The 24,812-nt window shown below is 31.2% G+C and overlaps 1 protein-coding gene across 6 annotated transcripts in view; it reads left to right on the top strand.

The window, feature by feature from the left end:
• Window positions 1-816: 816 nt before the first annotated feature.
• Window positions 817-24,812, top strand: part of Fhos (Formin homology 2 domain containing) — a 164,656-nt gene continuing 140,660 nt past the window's right edge. For 3 of the 6 annotated variants that reach the window (XM_083039224.1, XM_083039226.1, XM_083039223.1), the window contains exons 1-9: window positions 955-1,300; window positions 17,409-17,628; window positions 17,853-18,287; window positions 18,606-19,914; window positions 20,674-21,986; window positions 22,371-22,957; window positions 23,731-23,950; window positions 24,391-24,490; window positions 24,630-24,666. In XM_083039224.1, the coding sequence (XP_082895350.1) occupies window positions 1,280-1,300; window positions 17,409-17,628; window positions 17,853-18,287; window positions 18,606-19,914; window positions 20,674-21,986; window positions 22,371-22,957; window positions 23,731-23,950; window positions 24,391-24,490; window positions 24,630-24,666 (4,242 nt within the window). In that variant the 5' untranslated portion in view covers window positions 955-1,279. Of the gene's footprint in view, window positions 1,301-17,408; window positions 17,629-17,852; window positions 18,288-18,605; window positions 19,915-20,673; window positions 21,987-22,370; window positions 22,958-23,730; window positions 23,951-24,390; window positions 24,491-24,629; window positions 24,667-24,812 lie in introns of all 6 variants that reach the window. The other 3 variants (XM_083039227.1, XM_083039228.1, XM_083039225.1) reach the window with 3 other exon arrangements.

The following is a 24,812-nucleotide window of genomic DNA, read 5'->3' as shown; positions in this document are numbered from 1 at the left end:
AAACTGTAAGTTCTGAATAGTCCGATCTCTTATGGAATTTGTCGAATTTTTGCAATAATATATACAGATAGTTATTTGATAATCAATTTTAATCATGTACTAAATAAAAATATTTTAAGAAGACGTAAAATGTTTATAGAAAAAGAACGTAAGATTAATGAAACAAAAATTTTTCAAAGCTTAGAAGAAAATAATAAATTATTATAGAGAATGTGATCACAGTAATATAAATATATAATCTAAAGTAAAATCAGAGAATTTCTCTATCGATTAAGTTTAAATATTTAAACATATATAATAATTAACATAAATATAAAAGTCTAACATAAACATAAAATACCAGTATTTAAACTTACAATTGTGATAACGTGTATATAATTAATACAATTAATATAATTAGAAAGAGTTTGTTTAGTTAAGTATAGAGTTTAGTTAAGAATTAAAAATTATCAAGTTAAATAAGAAATAAAGTAAGTATGTTTATATAATTTTGAATTTATTTTTATCAAGAAAAAATGAACACAGACTAGTTTAACATTTCAATTTACTTTCCTGTCATTATTCCGTTGACTACGACATTTTATTGACCACTCATGTCATACCGCGATTTCGTTTCCGTCCGAGCGGAAACGCATGTACCCGCACGCGGAATTTATCCTCACGTTCCTAGTCTCTCCCCGTCACAAAATTGCATCTTTCTCGCAGCCGGTGAAGCAGAAGACGAAGGAGAAACGGATGGAGAGCAAGACAGAGAACGTACAAAGCTATTCTTAAAATAGGGCTCGAGTGAGCTCTACGAGTGCGACAAGGAGCGGTTCATCGCCATAACTCCACGAAGCCAGCAGAAGAGAACTCGAGAGGAAGAAAGAAGAGGAAACGCAGAGAGAGACTCTAAGAAGAAAAGGAGAAAGAGAGCGAGAGAAAAAGAGAACAAGAGGGACCGTGGCGTGCCTCGCAAGTCGCCGGCTCTTCAGGGTCCGAGCTTCATCCGAAACGAAGCGCCTTCGCTCCGCTCGCCACTTTCCTCTTCCGCGAGGTCGCAGAGAAGTCTTCCTCGAACGATCGATCATTTCCTAATCCGTGGCCTTGATACCTGTGACCTCCTCTTCTCTTCAACATCTTGTCGCAGTTGCATTGGTGTCGGTGAATCGTGTAAGACGGTGATGTGACTACTCCTGTGCTTGATGGTGGTTGGTGAAGCTGATTGCAGAAAGCGTTTCTGAAGACCTGTTCCCTTATTTTGAGATTTCCTTGTCGTTCTGAGAAAAGTCGCAGGTTCATGGCATCTTACAGGAGCTACGTAAGTTCTTTACATGTTAATTTTCCGATGAAACCGGCTTGAGCGTCTCGAAAAAGTCTAATTTATACATCTATTTATTTACTTTTCACGTAGATTCGTTGGCAATATATGCAAATGTGTATTAGAAGCTACTTTTTTGCTTTTAGTATTTCCTTCGTTTATCCATCATGCAAAAAAGTATTTGCAAGTTCCTAAATTGTCATAACGCGATGATGCACATCAGAATAAACGTAATTTCTGTTTGATCGATGAAATCAGTATTTTCGCTTGTCTTGTGCTTTTCACCGATACTTGACCATGTGCTTCCAATTGCAGCGAAGATTGGTTGAAATGAATAGTAGGATTTGCATTTATGAAGTTTACAAAGCAATATCTTTCTCTTATATTGCCGCAAAAAAATATCTATGAATATTGATAATGATTTTTACTCGGTTCTAAACATAATTTCTCATTGCAATAAACTTATGTGTATGCAGAGTTGGCATTATATAATAATCTGACATTGCTTTGCATTTTAATATTTTTGTTTAATTACTATAGTATTATTATGCATCGCTCTTATATGGAAATTTGTAAATTTGATATTGGTTTAAAATAAAATTTCATTTATTTTATTCGTATATTTCAAGCAAGTCTTTTAAGTGCAATTGTTGCACAATATAATAATAAGACACAACAAGTCAATATACGAAAATAAGTTAAAGTAAATTAATTACAAAATACTTGATAAGAATATAATATATTTTAATTTTCTTGTGTTTATTAAAACTTTTATTTCCTAATCTAATGTGACAAATCTACATATATTCATACGTCTCATAAGTCTCATTTAAATTGATATAAATTGGTTTAACCAGCACACATGCTGAGTTTCATGTATTAATATCATGTATATTATTGCTATTCGCTTTTCTTGTACATGTCATATAATTTTCCTTGAACGTTTACACCATCTAGCAAGACAATTAATTCTCAGTCTTGGGAACCTGGCGTACTTAACGAACGTGTACAGTGTAAATGAGTATTTTAAGCATACCAAATATTCAAAGGGCACTTTTGCTGTTGGTTCTGGTCGTTGGACCTCGCGTATAATTTGAGTGCTGGCTCCGCTTTCGTCGCAATTATGCAATGTAAATGAAGTCCATTAACTTTATCGTTCAAAGGTCCATGGTCCAGGTCGCATGCTCGCTTATTCCTTCTGCGGACCAATCTGGATGTTTGCAAGATACCGCTAAATCGAAAAGCTCTCTCGATAGCGATAATGCGAATGTATATTCCCTTGTAAAAGCGGCGATGTACGTCGAATGTACAATTTTTCGCGACACATTTATGCATGCGTCTCGCACGTATTCGCGTTTAATAGATTATTACCAGCTAGGCTACGGTACGATATTCTTTTATTGTGCTGGTCGTTGGTTGCACCGGTTTACATTTCCGTGCCTTGAGTTTTTCACTTTTAGTTTAAAACTGCAACTGGGGAGCGGCGCGATCCCGTACTGTTTCCAATGCGAACATTGTAGATCTCACAAGCTCGTAATTAAATTCGCTCCTTTATCACGAATGTTTCGTTAGAATTGTACCAGCTTGACTATGCTACGTTGCATGGTGGAGAATTTAACGTGGAGGAAATGAAATTCTGCAAAACGGCGACCACATTTAGAAACACAGTGATATAACACGTATTTGTGTTATATTTAATTATTTAGTTCGAAAGTTATACACTAAATTTAAGCAAAATATTTAATTTCTTTTATAAGAAATTTTACGTTGTTGTACCAGTTATTTATCAAGCAAAAAAGTTTTGAAATCATAGATATTTCTAATTTGGATATAAGATATAGCATGTTTTTTTTGTATTTAAAGACAACGTAGAGTTTTAAAAGTAAAACAACGAGCAAAAGCATATGTTGTTTAATGTTTAAAGAGTATAAATTAAAAAAAAGCTACACGTTTTTCGAAACTAATCGATTCAAGTCTCTTTATTACAATACAAAATGCATCGCAATCGGCGAAAGAAGATCCCGCGCATTCAGTAGATACAGTCTGATTCGTGTCAGACTACGAAGCGCCTGCGGGCTATAAAAGATCGATCGCGGCTCGCCGGAAAGTGCAGCACAGCCGGGATGTGGCTCGATCGTTTATCGAAGGAGGTCGAAGCGATCGTTAGCGACTTCCAAGTACGCATCCCTGGCTGCATGCCTCCCAGAAACATTTTCGTGCATCGGAGCGCCGCGGGTCGCCCCGGCGCGACGCGACGCGGCCAGCAAAATTAGCCGGGTCTTTCCGAGACGGAGCATCCGCCTCGCGTCTATATGTATATATATTCGTGTATAAAGCTTTCTTCTCTCTGCCTTCTCGATATATACGTCCGCGATCGGTGCTGGAGGCGACGTCATATACTGGGTGTCGAATTTCAAAGCGACTCGGAGGTAGCGTAGGGTTGTCTAGGAGCGATTCGCGTTAAGCATGAACACGGTATACGTCGAGAACAGGCAAAGTTCCCTGCCGAAAACTTCTCCGAGAGATCTCTCTTCAGTCTGCAGGTTCACCTACGTCGTGGACCAATAAGGATTTTCGTACGCGACCTGGATGCGCAAAAGTGCATACCCTTAGGTTGCGGGAGAGAGCTGTCTTTTTCCTCGAGCTCTTCCAGATGATTGGTGCTTGGTATAACGCGCGAACGGAAGTACACGTTGTGTGATGTATCACGTAAGACAGGAAACTTGCAGACAAGATCTCTTCCCGAATTACTTTTGTTTCCGGAAACAAATATATTGAAATGTATATATTGAATCTCTATGAAAAAAAGTAGAATGACTTAATATATTATAATACACTTTTGAATTCTAACCAAATTACTAACCTCGGCATAAGTAAATCACACGAGGTACATTCGATGAAAGTCTGGATAAATTTAGACTTACTACGTATGTTTGCGTTCTACTTCCTACACAGACATCGCATGCATTAGGCTTGAAATTTTTAAATGGCTAATCAATTATATACGTTTGAAATGTTTAACACACAGAAATTACCTCCATTTTAATTGCTGTTTGATTTTAAATTATTTATTCAGTTTTGTGTAAACAAAGATGCTAAACTCGATTCTTTGCATCATTGACGACAGGCAAGAAGGATTAATAAATATGATGAAAGCGATGATTTGATTGAACGTGAAAAATAATTGAAATAATGTTAATAATTTTGCTGCATGCAAACACACAAAGATTGGGAGAGCTCGTATATATTAAAATATTCTAAAGAAGATATAAGACAGAGCAGTTGCAGAATCCGGACAGCGAACTCAGATTTAACGGCTTCTTTGAATATTCCAGAGAGAGCAATCATGTCTGCAAACGATGGCGCGAATGCTTTTAATCGAGCATACTATTTCTTCTTCTTTTATATCTGCTTTATTTCTTTTGCGTCGCAATAGAACTTGATATTTATTGCTACGCAACTCAAAACCACTTGAGAAAGACGGAGACAGATTTTTTGCTACACGACGGATTTAGCTTTCTTGATATTTCGTTAAAAGATTTTTAAAAATATTATATAAGATGTATAATAAAATATTAAACAACCGCTTGAAAAAAAATATTATGAGTGAAGAAGATTATTTGAAATCTTGTTCGAAAAGTTGAAATTGCAAATTAAAATTGTATATATATAAATAATTTTTTATTTTAATATGAGAAAGCGCTACAAAAATATTGTTTTTTGCATTTTAAGATCTTGACAATTTCATTATCATATTTTCTTTGAAAAAAAAAAATATATGTATATAAAATATCGTACACAATTTATACAATTTTTTCATGTCGTTGATAGAACGTGATAAGAATGAATGTATGCGAATGCTGCAAACTCAGAGTATAGATGATTGTAAACGAGAATTCGCAACTGTATTTAAACATCGTAAACTTTTATTTTATTTAAGTGATGACAGAAATAGACAAACTTTGGTTTTTGAATTTCGAAAGAGTGCAGAACTATCAGATATGTGTGCACATTATAAGAAACATATAAAAGCGTATACGAAAGAAACTGGTTGACCTATGTTATTGAATTAATCATAAACTTCGGCAAATGCTGATGCCAAAACTACCATGTGTTTACTTTATCACTGACTTCGAACAGAAGACGCATGAAGACCTGACAGTGTTCGAATGTTATATCCATACCTCATGCAAATAGATGCGTAGCGATTTACAATTAAAATAAAATGGTTTTCTACTTAAAACAGAGCGTTTCTTAACATATATTTTTAGAATAAAGTAAATAAAATTATGAATAAAATTAATTAAAATTAATTAAAATGTAATTTATAATAGAAAATATTTAAAATGTACTCTCAACATCAATAAACTTATATTTGTTGATGTTATTCTTCCTTCATTATTATAACATTATAAGTTCTGTTAAAAGTTTTTTATTTTTTTCTCTCTGTCTCTATTTTTCTCTTTTATTATAAAAACTCTATTTTGTAGAAAATTATAACTCCTTAGCGTTTAAATAAAAATACTTAGCTTAGATAATACTTAGTTAAGATAGCTAATTTTGTTTACTTTTAATAAAAAAAAAATATTTAGTGAAAAAAAACAACGTGCCTTATTACATTAGTATTGCTCTGTACGAATAAGAATCATTAAAATATAATTGAATATCATTATAATTTTCTTTATAATTTTATTATTTTGTATTTTTTTAGACGAACAAATATTATGATCGAATTAACACGTTATATATTATTCAACACGCGTGTTGCAACCGTCGCAACTATTTCATTAAAGCCGACAGTAGAACCGAAGCTGCTGAAATATTTGCCATCAAACGAAAATTGATATTTCGACATCGTGCCAGAACTAGCGTCGATGCATCGACGCTATTTTGACGTCGTTGCCTTATTAGCGACGCGCCGGGCAACAATGTTGTTGGCAAACACAGCTGATCTCGCGGATCAATTGTCGGAATTGAACCCAATTTCACCTCGTGCTAGGTTGACCTAGTGCATGGTGTCGACGAGTCTGATCGATAAGCGCGTCTGCAAATATTCGGCGATGTGAGGCGTTATGTGAGGGATTATTTTTTGCATTCAATATAAAATTATTTTTTGTAAAAATTTTGAACTCGTTTAAAATTTTTATTAATCTGTTTCTTATTTTAAGATTCATTTTGCGAAATTTTCGACATATTGCACACACAATTCTAATAAATTATTATCGAACTTTAAATAACAAAAAACTTCTGCCAATTTGAAATTTTCCTTACAAGGGCATATAAAGGGATTACTAAATTAAAAATTATGCATAAAAAGAAATTAATTAATTTAAGCAATTTAAAAAGTCTTAGTAAATTAAGCTTAGAATTGCTAATACTCTTAGAGATAAAAATAATAATACATATACTTTATTGTATTATATTTTTATATGAACTATAAAAAAATGAATTCTATAACTTGCAATAACACGATGATATATTTTTATCTATCTGATATTTTCCAGTTTATTATCTCGATGATAACGAAGAATTATTTTACAGAAATGATTTGTTACATAGTTTTATGTAAATGTATGACAGGAGAGTGAGAAAGTAAAGAGCCTTGAAAAATTATGCATTTCATACATATAAAAATAATATGTCTATTTGACAGAACAAACTCGTTTGTATGTGGCTGGAAGAATTTATGATGCATTCGTCGGTGTTAGATTCAATTTGTGAGACATCGCTGAAATTGTAGTCAGTTCACTTCCGCATGTGATTGCAAATTGTACCATTTTCCAGATTTTACATTTATTGCATAACTGATTTATTTCAACTATTATTTTGTCAAAAATTTTTATAAAATTGCAGATAACAATGTTTTTTAATATGTTTCAAAAAATCAAATACTATAATTATTATTTTCTTGTTTTTCTTTTCAATTTTGATATAAGGAATATTGAATTTAATATATATTTAACTTATATTTATGTATAATTAAACTTGTATAAAAAAATTCCAAAAATTTTAATAATAAAACCAATCGCCAGAAATGTCTTAATTTTTATTGTTTGAAGAAATAGTTCTGATATTATCAATTATGTATAATATATTGTTATAAGTTTTTTTTAATATATAAAAAGTTTTATTTATTCAAGAAAAATATATACAATATCTATCTTATTTTTTTCTCTTAGGTCACAGGAGATTTAGCTTAATAAACGTATTTACAGAGAAGAAAGCAATATCCAATACTGTAGCATGTTGACACACAATAACACATTATTACTTTCCAGAACTGTAGTCGAACATTTTAGATCTTAAAAGACATTAAATAGAGACGCACGATCAATACTTTGTATCGTCGACATGACCTAACGCATGATCCACCAACGACAACCATAATAATGAGCGATTTATCGGCTCGTAATGTTACTGAGAAGTTTGCCATCTTTGAAACCGGACAAAGGAGCTTTAGCCGCAACTTCCGGCAGCTTATACAGTGCCAGAAGTTTTCCAATTACACGGCGAGGCCGTCGCAATTTTCTCGTCAGAGCCCTTATCCTAACATTCTTCAATCTGTACTCCACCCGCGAAGGAATCTTTGTGCTTCGCACTTTTTCTAATGCTGCTAAGGTTTCAGAGAAGTTTAAGTATCACCGGATATTCTATACTGTAACTTACTACAAAACCAGATTTTAAGAGAGAGAAAGAGAGGGAGAGAGAGATCTATGACGTGATAAATTATTTGTCAAATTAAAATTATATATATAAACCTTTTATTTATGAAAAAAGTACGATACGAGAGAGAAACTTATGAGAAATGTCGGATAAATATTTAAACATTAGAATCATTAATTTTTTATATAAAAGAAAAATATGTCTATATATGTGATATTAAATTAAACTAAATTATATTAATATATATTATCATATTTTGTTAATGTGCATAATTGCTAATTCTCTTGTTAAAACTTAGAAATAATGTAAAATGAAACGATCGCATCTTAACATAATATAACAAATAATCTACTATTTCCTATTTTCATGTTAAACAATAATATTAATTTTCCTAGTAAAATATTATATATAATTTAATACTTAGTGTTCAATAATTTTATGATTATTTATTTCATGATTCATTTGATAAATATAGATTTTATAATTTTGTAGCATAATTTTTTTTGTTTCATTAATTAAAAACTTTTATAATCTTGTCACAGTATTACGAACATGTTTTGCTCCCCTATCTATAAAGCGGATGATGGAAATTTATCCACTTGCGCCATGGCCTCTCTCAATATCGAACATAACGCGAAACTTATATTGCATCATTTTAATATGTATTACAGAGTATAGTGTATTTAAGTGGTTAAAAAGGAAGTTAATAAAATTATTACGTCAAAAAAGTTAACGATGACTGTTATTGATGTTATGCAAAATTTGTTTCTAAAATCGTCACATGTGTGAACACGTGTGAACACGTGTTCACACGTGTGGCGCAGTTCCCTGAAATCATTTTCCCGATTCACATTATGAGGTGCCGGAAATCTTGGCATTTATCCAATATGTGAATTGTAAAATAACAAACCATTGTGGACGGCAACCTAATTTGCTTTCTGATGAAAATTGGATGAAAACTATACATGTTTTTTTGATGTATGTATGTGGAATTAATTCTTTCTATATTAAATAATTTAAATAATAATTGCAAAGTAACTAATTAATAATAAAAGTAATTAACATTTACATGGGGAAATATGTATACAAAATATATATATATATTTAAAAAAAATTAATATAATATACTGCTATAATAATCTAAAGCTTGAATATTTTTGTACATATTGTTATAAATTAATTCGAAAAGGCAACAAATTTTATTAAATTAAAATTTTTATAATATATAAGATATATAATTTCTCTAGCTTTATTATAAGATTACATTCTCCAAATCGTTTAGTGGGTGGTCTAGAAGAATCAACGTTTCGACTATTTTAAAATACAATTAAGCAACAGTTTCGTTCTGTCGAGCTCATGACAGCTGGTCATGCGTTATAAATTATAATAATGCATCGAGTCGAGAGGTTAAATCAAACTGACATTCTTCAATTTTCTGGCCTCCCCTCAAGCTGATATCACGATGCATCGCCCACATCCTCATCAGTGTCATTGAGAATGTACCGCATCATCACGAATAAAACGTTCAGTCTTTTTCTCTGTCTTTCTATGTGAGCTTGAATATTTCTTTCAAACAAGTGAAGCATTTGAAGCGATAATATGCTAAGTCATGGAAAAGAAAGGCTTACAATATTTATAATCTATACATGTTCAAGCCATTTATTTCAAAAGCGACGACTTTAAAAATATTTTATAAAAAAATTTGTTCTGTATATATATTACATTCCGGGACAATTATTAAATATACAATTATTTTTTAAATTATTAATTTCTGAAATTATTATTAAACCTGATAGTCATCTAAAATGTTCAATCAAGATGGAAAGCATAATTAGTTATCTTCAAATAATCTAATTTTACACGCATGTTGAAAGCGAGAAACAGACTTTATTATTTATTTTACACAAAGGAAGATTTATTTTATACACGGAAAAATATGTCTGAAAAAGTGCACTAACAACAAATCTATTTTTCTGTTCTACATACAAGAATCACTTAAATTTAAATTTTTTTAAATAAAGAAATAAAAATGCGTGACTCTTTGTAAAAATACTTTTTTATACGATTCTCGAGAATCTAGATGTATGAAGATATGACGTGCGAAATATTAATGATTTTTAACGATAAATATAATAATATATTATTATATTATTATATAATATTTGGATATAAATAAATGCAAATATTAACATATTGTGACATTGTTACTTTTATGTATTCCATGTGATATGCAATAGCGCATATATGCACATTTATATGCGATGGTACGATATTGCGTCGGGTTTATCGATGGCTGAATAGCCGTTCTTTTTTTTCACGTTCTCTCGTATTCATGTAAACTCGGAAATTTCCGAGCCGAATATAGACGTATATCCTGTCATGTGTATTTCTGTACTCATAGATCGCACAGTCAAACATAGATTTTGCAACGCGGAACGCTTGTTATTGTGCAAACACAATAAGTTTGTGTGTAAAATGCATTGTTAGCGCTTTAATACCGACGTATTTGACACTCCAGTTAAAATTCTTCCATTAAAAAATCTATCCTTGAAGCGGATAGAATATTTGTTTGAAGTATATTCTTTCATATTTTATAACTATTTTTAAAACAAAACAGATGCAACAATTTTTATTAAAATATATCTAAAATATATCTAAATTTTAGAAAATAATAAAATTATTTTTCTATAAAAAAACTCTTTTAGGATAAAAAAGTAGACTGCGAGATATATATTTGCACTTTGTGCAGTATCAATATATTGAATGTATGTTTACAGTATTGTCTTGTTGTGCAACAGACATCTTAAAAGCAACGTAGAAATCGTGTGCCCTTCGCGAGTTGTTATAAAAGATAAGAGACCGCAGTAGAGATAGAATGCTGTGCACGTTTGTAACATTTTCTCGCGACTATTCTCAATCTCATCGATAGAGATAAGAGGGAAAGTCTATATGAAGGGCTTCTATTACTGCTTCGTACATCTTGTAAAGAATAGAAAAAAGGGATTGGTGGAAACACACGTGTAACGAGGCCGATTGCTTTCGCGATGGAAATAGATCGATTAATCCAATAACTTATTATATAGGTAATTTTTGACGATGAAACAAGCGTCGTAAACAACTATTTTTATAAATGATAAACCAGTGTCGGGAGATTTATCTGATCTAATATTGCTTTCAATGCAACGAGACATCGCAATAAAAATTATATTGAAGACTTATCATTGTCGAAGGATGCTGACGGATTAGCAAATCAAATGCATCGATAAATCGTCAATTGATATTAAATAGATCGATCGTAATACGCTCAAGAATAGTTTGCAAAGACTATTTGTATCAATTTCATCTTCTTATTTCTTTCTCTTTTCTTTTTCATCTTATTCCTTCTGCTACATAAAAATATCTCCGATTATAAAGAAAGAAGAATTGAAGAATTTCTTCTTCCGTTACTATTTTGAAAAGAGATATTAAGAAGGATTAAGGAGAGAATCTCAAGATAAGATCACTCCACCGAAAGCTACATTTTCCATGTTGTATTATAAGAGTCTTTCATTATTTGAGTCTTTTTGAAGACTTCTTTTGCGAGTTCTTCAGTAAGTAAAGAGACAAATAGCTTTCTAGCAAACTTGTTATATAATGTGTTTTATATAGTGTTATCTCTCTTTCCTTTTTTTTTTTTTTTTTGTAAAAAAGGCATGCAAAGTCGATTCTCGCAAGTATTATTACCTCTTTTCCGATGCCTCCCCGGGCCTCCTCCTCCTCCTCTCTTGGTCCACGGTAGTACTCACGACACTTGCGAAAATACGAATATATAATTAAGATCCGACACTTTATACGGCACTCCCGACACGCGAAACTTTACACGGCACTCCCGACGCGCGATACTTTACACGGCACTCCCGACACACGACGCGTGAATCGCACTGTGTATCGCAATGCTATCTGTAACAAATAAAATACATACATATATTAGAATAATCTTATTATTTCGCATTATAACATACACAATATAAATATAAATATGTAAGCTAGAATATTTAATTAGCAAATTTTAGCTTTATTAATATTTTTTGACAGAAATCAGCTGATTAAAGCGTCAATTTGCTAATTAATTTTTAAAATAATATGTTATAAAAATTAAAATAATAATATGTTTTAAATAAAATATGTTATAATATTTTTGACAGTTATCTGCTGATTTCTGTCAAAAAATATTAATCAAAAATAAAATTTAAAAAGATATACATTATTAAATATCTCTTTCTAGTTTAAATCGGTGCAAACGTGATAATGGGATTGAACATAACGCGATAAAAGGACTTATCGTCTTCAACGTAGCACAGTGCTTTCGCTCGAAGGAATTGCTTTGACGGTCTTAAGGAAAACGACTATTGTAATTCTATTATCGCATTGAATAGCATTAACATAATAATAAATGGCATTTTTTTTTATAAACGTCGCAGCAGGGAAAATAAACTGGAAGTGTGTCTGTAAGTGCATTACTGCAGCTTCTCATTATTTTTAAATTAACCAAAAATGGATCACAAATATTACACATTAGTTTCGATATTGCTTATAATTATTAATTATAATAGAAAAGAGTCTTATTTTTCAAGAGCCTTCGAAAAAACATAAATTTTTATTTATGCCACCCGTTGTACCAGAGAGAAATGCTAAGGTTATTACTCCCGGACCAGGTTAATCCGTCTATTTCGAGATTAGGGCATTTCGCCAAACTTATGTTAATTATACGGATTATCGTTTTTCGTTTTTGCACACTCGCGGATGACGCGTATTGGTCTGTTTTAGATTTCGCGGAAATAGTTTGTCGCTCATCTGATTTCCTCTGTCTTCTATCTTTATTTTATTTATGATCAGACTTAAGTACTTAACGAAAAAAAGCTATCAATGGAGAATATAAAATTATATTCATAATTCGATTGTCTTAGTAATTAAGTTAAGTGTTTATTTGATTAGAAATTTATTTGATTTTATGCAAAATTAGATTCTAAATAGATACGATAATTTCATGACAGCAGTGTTTAAATATTTTATATTTATATTATACACATCTGTTATTAGATATATGATTATTAATGATTAAGATATTTCTTTGAATATGTATTGATTGCATATTAAAGAGAAATTAGTATTTAATCTATTTAGTGCGCAACTATGTATTAATCATCATTATGTATTAAATAAAATTATAGAATCGTTTTATGTATATATACATATCAGAATTTATTTAGTTATAATTTTGATGTAACAGCTATGTGAACCTAGCACCCGACTTTTTAAAAATTAATTTTTTAAAACGGAAAATAATAGCATTTTGTTTGTAGTTGTTTGTAGTAACAATAATTTCGTTTGTAGTTTTATCAATTAATAAATAAAAAAAAATTTTTTAATGACTCGCACCCGACATTGAGATATTGTAAATCCGCTTGCGTAGTCTTCTTTAGAATCGTTTGTAGTTGTTTGTAGTGATTTTCCTTCCGTTTGTAGTTGAGCGGTTCAAAAGTTATAAACAATTGTTTATTCGTCCAAGAGGTAAATTTGTTAATTTAAAAGATATCGCAAATCCGCTTGCGCAGTCTTCTTTAGAATCGTTTGTAGTTGTTTGTAGTGATTTTCCTTTCATTTGTAGTTGAGCGGTTCAAAAGTTATAAACAATTGTTTATTCGTCCAAGAGCTAACTTTGTCAATTTTTAAGATTTTTCAAATCCATCTAAATTCTTACTTTGCGCATAATAAAATTACGATATATAAAGTGCGTGTTATTTTCTATTGTTTTTGACTCGCATTTATGATTTTATGTTAATGATTAAATAATTGCGCGACGAAAAGGCTAAACGTAGTGCGAAATCGTTGACTTGTACTACTTAATCTATCTATATTCTTATTTTGCGCATAATAAAATTAATATATATAAGGTGCATATAATTTTTTATTGTTTTTGATTCGTATTAATTATTTTATATTAATAGCTGAGTGATTGCGCGACAAAAAAGGCTAAACGTAGTGCGAAATTGTTGACTCGTACTACTTAATCTATCTAAATTCTTACTTTGCGCATAATAAAATTACGATATATAAAGTGCGTGTTATTTTCTATTGTTTTTGACTCGCATTTATGATTTTATGTTATTGATTAAATAATTGCGCGACGAAAAGGCTAAACGTAGTGCGAAATCGTTGACTTGTACTACTTAATCTATCTATATTCTTATTTTGCGCATAATAAAATTAATATATATAAGGTGCATATAATTTTTTATTGTTTTTGATTCGTATTAATTATTTTATATTAATAGCTGAGTGATTGCGCGACAAAAAAGGCTAAACGTAGTGCGAAATTGTTGACTCGTACTACTTAATCTATCTAAATTCTTACTTTGCGCATAATAAAATTACGATATATAAAGTGCGTGTTATTTTCTATTGTTTTTGACTCGCATTTATGATTTTATGTTAATGATTAAATGATTGCGCGACGAAAAGGCTAAACGTAGTGCGAAATCGTTGACTTGTACTACTTAATCTATCTACATTCTTATTTTGCGCATAATAAAATTAATATATATAAGGTGCATATAATTTTTTATTGTTTTTGATTCGTATTAATTATTTTATATTAATAGCTGAGTGATTGCGCGACGAAAAGGCTAAACGTAGTGCGAAATCGTTGACTTGTACTACTTAATCTATCTATATTCTTACTTTGCGCATAATAAAATTACGATATATAAAGTGCGTGTTATTTTCTATTGTTTTTGACTCGCATTTATGATTTTATGTTAATGATTAAATAATTGCGCGACGAAAAGGCTAAACGTAGTGCGAAATCGTTGACTCGTACTACTTAATCTATCTAAATTCTTAGTTTGCGCATAATAAAATTACGATATATAAAGTGCGTGTTATTTTCTATTGTTTTTGACTCGCATTTATGATTTTATGTTAATGATTAAATAATTGCGCGACGAAAAGGCTAAACGTAGTGCGAAATCGTTGACTCGTACTACTTAATCTAACTAAATTTTTACTTTGCGCATAATAAAATTACGATATATAAAGTGCGTGTTATTTTCTATTGTTTTTGACTTGCATTTATGATTTTATGTTAATGATTAAATGATTGCGCGACGAAAAGGCTAAACGTAGTGCGAAATCGTTGACTTGTACTACTTAATCTATCTATATTCTTATTTTGCGCATAATAAAATTAATATATATAAGGTGCATATAATTTTTTATTGTTTTTGATTCGTATTAATTATTTTATATTAATAGCTGAGTGATTGCGCGACAAAAAAGGCTAAACGTAGTGCGAAATTGTTGACTCGTACTACTTAATCTATCTAAATTCTTACTTTGCGAATAATAAATTTACGATATATAAAGTGCGTGTTATTTTTTATTGTTTTTGACTCGCATTTATGATTTTATGTTAATGATTAAATGATTGCGCGACGAAAAGGCTAAACGTAGTGCGAAATCGTTGACTCGTACTACTTAATCTATCTAAATTCTTACTTTGCGCATAATAAAATTACGATATATAAAGTGCGTGTTATTTTCTATTATTTTTGACTCGCATTTATGATTTTATGTTAATGATTAAATAATTGCGCGACGAAAAGGCTAAACGTAGTGCGAAATCGTTGACTCGTACTACTTAATCTATCTAAATTTTTACTTTGCGCATAATAAAATTACGATATATAACGTGCGTGTTATTTTCTATTGTTTTTGACTTGCATTTATGATTTTATGTTAATGATTAAATGATTGCGCGACGAAAAGGCTAAATGTAGTGCGAAATCGTTGACTCGTACTACTTAATCTATCTATATTTTTACTTTGCGCATAATAAAATTATGATATATAAAGTGCCTATAATTTTTTATTATTTTTGACTCGTATTTATTATTTTATGCTCATGCTCATTTACCTCTTGGACGAATAAACAATTGTTTATAACTTTTGAACCGTTCAACTACAAACGAAAGGAAAATCACTACAAACAATTACAAACGATTTTAAAGAAGACTGCGCAAGCGGATTTGAAAAATCTTAAAAATTGACAAAGTTACCTCTTGGACGAATAAACAATTGTTTATAACTTTTGAACCGCTCAACTACAAACGAAAAGAAAATCACTACAAACAACTACAAATGATTCTAAAAAAGACTGTTCAAGCGGATTTACGATATCTCAATGTCGGGTGCGAGTCATTTAAAAATTCTTTTTTACTTATTAATTGATAAAACTACAAACGAAATTATTGTTACTACAAACAACTACAAACAATATGCTATCATTTTCCGTTTTAAAAAATTAATCTTTAAAAAGTCAAGTGCTAGGTTCATATAGCTTGATGTAACTATAGTAATTATTTGTATCAATAGAATTTAAATTGAAAAAAATATAAATTAATAAAATTAATAAAATTAGAAATATTATTTAATAATAATGCAATGTTTTAACAAGAAAATTTAGATTTAAATAAACTTGTAAATTAAAACAATTTTAATTATTATCTATTAAAATACACATATTTTATTATATATATATATATATATATATATACATATATATATGTATATTTATATTATATTTCTTTAATTGATATGTATCTTTATATTGTACAGCGTTAATCAATGATAATTTTCTTTCTGCGTTATAAATAATAGCATACTTATTGTTAGATTTATATTTATTTATTGAGCAAAAAGTTTGGTTGAAAAAACGTTCATTAGAAGCGTCTTCTCAGTAATATGCAAACTATGCATTATCCGTATTTTCCTCAGTATCATTAATATCTCTCTACATCCACAACCTAATTTCTTGTAAGTACCTTATTGGCTTAACATCCGACCCCTTCTTGTTATTGCAAACAAACGCAAGAAGCGGTTGATGAATCTTGTCAACATAACAAATATTGACATATAATTTAAACTAAAGAAAATATATAAAGTTTACCAACAATTTGTTTTTGACAATAAATTATATTTATACTTATAATTATATATATATGCATAACATAAATCAGAATTTATGTATATACGTGTATATATATATATAATATATTTATAAAATGTATATATGTTTATATCTAAAATATTAATATTTGAATATTATACTTTGCGTGATTCATTAAAAGTTCATAATATATTAATTGCGTTTATTTTTCTCAACGCGCTTTAATAAAGATATAACTGTTATCTAAATAGGAATTTTTAAAGTTTATTATTGTAGCATTTATATTTCTAATATGTGATTTAATTATAATTATATATATTTAATTATATAAATATTTAATTATAATTTAATATGATAAATTAATATATCTGATTCTCTATACAATTTCAATATTTATAATAGTAGAACAATCTGTGCATTATAAATTGTGCATTATATTCTTCCAATTTGCAATTGCAGGGCGACACGGGAGCATATCGGAGCAAAACCGGCGTCGGTATTGCTAACACGTTCGGTAGGAATACTTCCGGCGGAAACATGCCAAGCTGTAGAAGCAGCTATTCCGGAGTAACATCAAATTCCACTCGAGTTGCCAATAAGGAACGAGCGTTTGGTGGTTTTGGAAATTCTTTTCTTAAAAAGAATAAATTTGAGGAGAAAAATACATTCAAATATTCATGTAAGATATTCATTTTTTTACAATAATTTGTATTGATAATTTCTACATTATTTATGTAATTTAAAATAAGTACTATATGTATATGTATTATTAATTTGTATTTAAAAGTACTTATCATTGAATTCAATAGCTGAAGATCGCAATAATACATATATATTTATTTGTGTATAATTGATGTCTTCAGACAAATATAGTGAAAATAATTATCTTTAAACTTTTCGCAGATACCAAAGATGCTGACAAAGGTCGATTGCATTCCGGAAGATCATCGTCTGAAGACGTGAGCGCGAAAAGCCCGTTGTCTAATAGTAGGTCGTCTCTCTTTGAAAAGTACTCGTTTTCAGCTGGCAAAACATCGGAAAGGCCGTCTTCCATGTTGGACAGATATAATCGACCGGCTTCGCGAAGAAAAAGCAGAGAGCCCGAAGGAATATCACGGTACGGATCCGGCACATATCCTGGATCGAATTTCGTACGAAGTTATGGCAACGACGGTAAGATCGAAAAGAAGGACCACCCGCCAGTCTCCTACAGAGGATTACGTCCCAATTCCGGAAAAACATCACGCGAACCCAGTCCGGAAATCGGTGTAAAAAAAACAAATTCCTTCAGGATTTATTCAAGAGCGTCATCTTATAGTCGCTCAGCTGTTTCGCCCAGTGAGTGCAATTTTTTAAAATAAATATTACATTATAAATTACAAAAAATATGAAAAGGATGGCATTTAATTTTATAATTTAATTATTATTAGGCAGTTTTACAGATGTCATTTTCTAAATTCGTATTTAAAGAAAAAAAACATTGAAAAAAATCAAATTCTTAAACCCCAAAATTCTTAAAATTGTTTTTAATAAAATGACGATAAATTTTATAACTAATAAAAATTGTGCGATAATGAATATTCTTATTCGCTTATTTTATCGTAGATAGTTCTTTAAAACTGTATCAAAATAATTAATTTTAAATTCATCTTTCAGCTACGTCTGAATTAAGCTCGGCTACAATTCCAACGAGATTTGGCTCGACTGCTGGTTCACGATTTCTCTCATCGCGAAACAACGAACAAGCATCTACGGCCATAAATTATTCCGCGACGGACAGATTCCGAAATACGAATAGTAAGTCTATTAATCAGAAAGACGAGGAAGAATCCAAGCTCGCTAATATGTCTGACAAAGATGATAATCACAATAAAACGTATAAAACTTCAAATCGAACGGAAGATGATGAAATCAACAATAGGTTTTCTGACAGCGAATTTGTGACGATGATAACCAGAAGTACTTCACCGACACCACCAGCTTCTTCATCCTATGTCAGAAACAGGCGGGCGGAAATCGGTATCGGTTATCAGAAAGAAATGGCCAGATCTCGAAAGTTACCGGGTACCATGGACGAAGAGACGCAGTGCGATCGAATTGAAGAAACATCGAGATTCTCGAGGTATGGAGCCAGCAATAGAATGTCAGGTGCACCCTGGTCAGCATATCTGGATAAATATTCGTCATCAGGTGCAACGTCGGTCGGAGGTCCATCTATGTATTCCAGAGGATTCACTAATGCAAGCTCCAGTGGTAGATTCAATAGCTTCGCATATGCGAGAACGAACGAAGCTCCGACTACCACGAGAAATGAATCTACTGCCAAGGAATCGAGTTCTAGTCAAGAAACTCATAGTTTCAGCAATAGAAATCAAAATGAGAAAGTTTCTAGTGGCTTTAAATACATGACTAGCAATGAAAATTCAACGTCCAATGATTCGAACGAATTGTCGAACGCACAAAATATTCATGGCACGAATAAAGAAATAAGTGAAAGTAGAATTCGAGATAGCAAACAGGGTTCCTGCGAAGGACGGAAAACTAAAACGAGCGGGAATCCTGATAGCTCCAGAATTTTCAACCAGAATGTAGCATTTCACCGCAAAGATAATTCAATGGAAGATACCCAGGAAAGCAACGGCGGTCGTGAAGATTGGAATAACAGACAAAGTTCTGCGCCGAGGTGCGATGAATGTAACCAAAGAAAATCTTCTATTTCGCGAGTTGGACGTAGTTCGCCAAAGAGCGAGGTAAAAATTTCCAAATGTTCTTCAAAGATTGAAATAATATCACCGAAACGAGAAGCATATTGTGAAAGAAGAGGATCCACTCCAAAATCTGATGCCAGTTCTTCTTCTAAGAACGAGGAGCCTCTCCGAATTGTTGAAGGACATTGTCAAAATCAAAATGAAGAAATTATTTCCCAAAAACGGGATACTTCGCAGAGAAAAGATTCTACATCGTGGTATGTAAATCTGTTTTCTAATAAAAAAATTTATTTTTATAATTTATAATTATTATATATAAGAAACATAAATATTTATTTTATATTATCTATATTTTTGTCAAGAATATGAAATAAATCAATTGCATTCCTAACTTTTATCGTAATATATGTACAATAAATATACAATTATTAATTGCATGTTTTTATGTCAAATTTATATAACAAATTTTAAACTAATTTTAAACTAATTTTTGACAATTTTACAATACAGTTTTCGCAATATTTGACATTAAAATACAAGCAATAGAGAAGAATTTTATAAAAATTATGCTAATATATTTCATATTGTATACGTATAATATGTATGGATGTACGTGCTTATAATCGTTAATAATAAGTTTATTCAAATTTTAATTGAAATAATGTTTATTTTAATGTCGCGATATTATAAAAATTAGTTGCTAAAAAGTTAAATTTTTATAACTGGACTTTCTACAAGCATAAATAAAACGAATAACATCATTTCTCTCAATTAATTTTAAAAAATTATATTCAAGAATTTGTTATGTATAAATTTTATATTTAATGTATAACTTTTATAATTAATATATATTTTCCCCCCACACAAAAACTAGAAAAAGATCGAAATTTAGATCGAAATAATTGTCTGTAAATTCGCAGAAAAAATTTATAAAAATCTTAGAAAAATTTAGTAAAGAGAAATTGCATTTTTTTTAATGTAATATTGTTTCGTAATTGGTGTATTTTTATTAAAAGTGGTTCTTCACAAAGTCGTTCGACACCACAATCTCGGAATGGATTGACGAGGAATATGTCGCGTCAAATGACGCGGAATGGTTCGTCAGACGGATCCTTTGTAAATATGCCAATTGGCAGATCGAAATCATCGTCAACTAATTCGGTGACGAGTCATAGTATAAAAATAAAGACGACGACGCTGCCCTCGTCCGGCAAATCATCCGGCGGTTTGGTTCCGCCATCAGTAAATCTACGACAAGGCGGTTCTCCAGACGCTCGCGGCAAACCACCTGTGCCGAAAAATGATACTACGACCGCTGTCACATCGAAGTCCATCGTGGCAACGAAGTACGTGAACAAAGATTTCCGCAAGTCGACCTTGAACATGGAGAACGGCGATCCGTTGCGCTCCAAGTGCACGAGAAGGAAAAAGAGCCAAAGAACCATCTGCGTCAATTCCAAGAATGCTGAAACGACCACGGAACACATTCCTCAGACTGTCTCTTCGATGAAGTCTGATCATCATCAATCGAGATTGATGACTCTTTCAGGAAGATCAAAGCATATACTCGGAAGAAGCGGTTCAAGTGGCTCAATGAAATGGAAGGAATCGAGAGGCGAATCAAAGTCACCTTGCGGAACAAAAAAGAGGCCATCTGGGATGTCTGTTTCCAGCAATAGTAGCCGGTCGACCTCCGCAAATTCTTCCAGCAGCAACGATGATGATGAACATGCAGACAGGTCGAATTCGAAACGGAGAAGAAAACGAGCGTCGGAATCGCCCAAGTCACTCGAAATAAAAGGTAAGATCAGTGCGGGATCATCAAGAACAAGCGTGCTAGTGTCATCGGCCGATGAGCTGTCCATGATGACAGAAAAACCACCCAGGCCACCCTCTAGTCCAAGATCGAAAAGTGATCGTGCTGCGAAAACAGAAGAGGCTAAGTCATTTCTGATGAGAGCTCTAGCACCAGTAACGAATTTTTTTAAGAATAGAAGTCAAGATTCGGGTGATGCAAGTAAATCAGGTAGTTGGGTTGACTCCAACGAAGAGAACTATGAAGTCTGTAATAAGTCAGAGCAGTCACTGTTAGCCTCAAAATCAATTAGACAAAATCTGCCAAAAGGAACTAGCTTTAATAATACTAATTCCGAGAGAAATGACGAACTAAAAAGAAATAATACGAGGATTCAGCATCAATCTTCTGACGAGAAACCATGGTGGTTGGATTCAAATTCTGATAACGTTCCAGAGGGAGTTGAAAAAGTTAGTCGATGGAACGAAGATGTCAGTCAAGACACAACAATCAGCACAGCCTTGCCGGATGATGGTATGCTAATTTTGAAGTATTTGTAATATACTTGTAATATTTTTAAATATTAATATTATTTATCTAACTTAAATATACATACGTCTTTATATATTGTAATATATATGCTCTTATTATAAGTATAATAAGAATATACATATGCATATATATCTTTATATACATATATAAAATTTTAAAATACAATTTGATTAATTAATTTCTTAATATAAGATAAGCAAACTATATTTAAATAAAATTTGGTACTATCTATATTATATGTTTTAATTTTCAAATCTTTTAATTTATATATATAATAATTTAGTTTTAATATTAATATTATAATATAATGTAAAATATTTGATATTTATTATTTTATTTATTGCTCCCTCTGGAACGTGTTGGTAGGAACGTGTAAGCTCAAATTTTGGAGACAAGAATCGGGAGAACATGCCTGGTGGTTGGATGATGTTTCAGCGGAAGAAACAAAGAGATCACCTTCATCGGCATCTCCCGTCTCGAGACGAGGATCTAGTCGAGGCAGTTTTCGATCAGCCGATCGACGAAACCGTATCAGGCATCAGCAGTCCGGTGAACGAGCGTGGTGGATGAGCGATGATCCCGAGAATGTTCCGGACGGTATTGAGGTCATCCCTGTGACATTTCCCGATAGTCAAAGTGTTGACAAACCAGATAACTTTGTCGACAACGAGAGTCTCTACTCTTCAAAACCGCTTAAAAAGATCCGGCATATAGAATCCGGGGAGAAGGCTTGGTGGATGGACAGCTCCTCGAATGTTCCTGACGGAGTCGTCAGGATCCCCGTGGAAACTCCCAACAGCACTTCCGACTCCTCCGAGTCGTACGAGAAGATCGATATTGGTGTTAACCCTGAACCTGAAACGCGTGTGAAGAGAAGCCTCTCTAGATTCCCTATCGAATTTCCGCCACCACCATCCGAGGAGCCTTTGGGAGATCGCGCGAGTCCAGAAGGGGTAAAATTAATTGTTATATCGTGCAGCATTCATAGCGTAATCTCTCGGCATTATACATCATTCTGATAATGGCTTCGTGCAATCCCATAAATCTTTGATTGTGAAAGATTGGAGTAATTCAAACAAAAGGGAGATATATGTATATATAAGATTATAACATTTTATGATTAGATTGTTAATAAAATATTATTTATAATATATTATAATAATATATTATAAATAATAAAATAAAAGTTATTTGAATCAATCTTTTATTTTATTTTATAATTAAATTATCTTTTTACTTTCTCGTAATTAATTTGTTACGAATATTGAATTATTTTAAAATGCATACAGAATTAAAACTTAGAAACTAGGAAAATTTTTATCTTTATGTAATTGTTTTAGACAATTAAAATTTAATCTTTGAAAAATAAAAAGATTGATAAAGATGAATAATTTGAATTGCTTCAATAATATAGCATTTATCATTTAATCTTATTATTTTAAATATTAATGTCAGTTGTTATTTTTTTTATTTTTGATTATTACTTATTAAATATAATATAAAAATGTTATCAACTTCGATGCATATACAACAATATATATGTATATTACATTACAGTATTTATTCGTATTTTGAGATACGATTAAACATATAAAAGGCAAATGATTTATTCAAATTATGATATATAATTAATATATAATTAATAAATAAATATATATATATATGTATATATATATAATTATCATAGAAATTATCACAGAATGTTTGAGTTCGTTATTTCTGTCAGGTCGAAAATCCACCTGACCCTCCAGACAATTATAATGGACGGGACTCACCTTATGACAATGTGCCGACACCTCGAAGATTATCACCAAGGAAACGACCCTCCACCTTGCCATTGTTCATTGGTCAGCACACTGACATCGATGATGTGCTCGGTGATACAGCTACCCTATGCCACAGTCCTGTTCTCTCTCGTGTTCGTAAACAGGAACGCGTCGAAGAGGGTGAGAATGAATTTAGTGTCGCTTAACGATCGATGCTATCGTACCCAGCTTACATTGTATCAGTCTAATGTCAAATCCTGTTGAACAAAGTGGGTCGGCTTAAATCTTTATGAAATCATAATACTAAAACATCATATATACATTAATGTATAAAATAATAATGGAGCAAAAGATATATTATTTAAGAAATGAGGATGTGTCTGTAAAGAATTAAGATCTCTGCAGGAAATAAGTGTAAAATTGAATATTTAAATATGTATTCCATAATCATCAGCTGAATTCATAGTCTTGTATGCATGAAGTAAGATTTATTGACTACATTTATTAATTTCTCTTTATTTATATTTCTGTAATAAGTTAAATAATATAAAATTAGAGATAATGTAAAATTGTGTTAAATATTTTAAATAAATAAATATAACATATTTCTGTTATTGCAGATTCTTCCGAAAACAGCTCAGAGTGCGAAGAAATAGATGCAACTCAAGTAATTATTCATGACAGCACGCCGAAAACACCAATAATTCAAAGAAGAAATCGGTATGTTTTGCAATGATAATTCAATACATTTTTTATATTTGTAAATTGCATATTATACCTATATCTGATATCTGCACATAATTTAATAACTATACATAATGTACATCATAATATATGATAATATTTTTCTATTTTTCAGAGATAATAAGAGGATTCAACCCGATGGCTACATTCCGGTAAGTTTTGTCGTGTAAACTTAGTGTATGTTGATGTGTTCATAATGCTTTTATTCGATTATTTTAAATTAAAAGTTTATATATAAAGAGAAAACGTAAATCAAAAACTCTAGAAGTTAATTAACAGAGTATAAACTTTAAAAGTA

Source organism: Prenolepis imparis, unplaced genomic scaffold, assembly GCF_030444845.1.
Source record: "Prenolepis imparis isolate NDT839.2.m4 unplaced genomic scaffold, iyPreImpa1.0 SCAF_5, whole genome shotgun sequence".
Lineage (NCBI taxonomy): Eukaryota > Metazoa > Arthropoda > Insecta > Hymenoptera > Formicidae > Prenolepis > Prenolepis imparis.
Note: the sequence above shows the minus strand (reverse complement) of the source record. Positions and strands in the feature narration are given on the sequence as shown.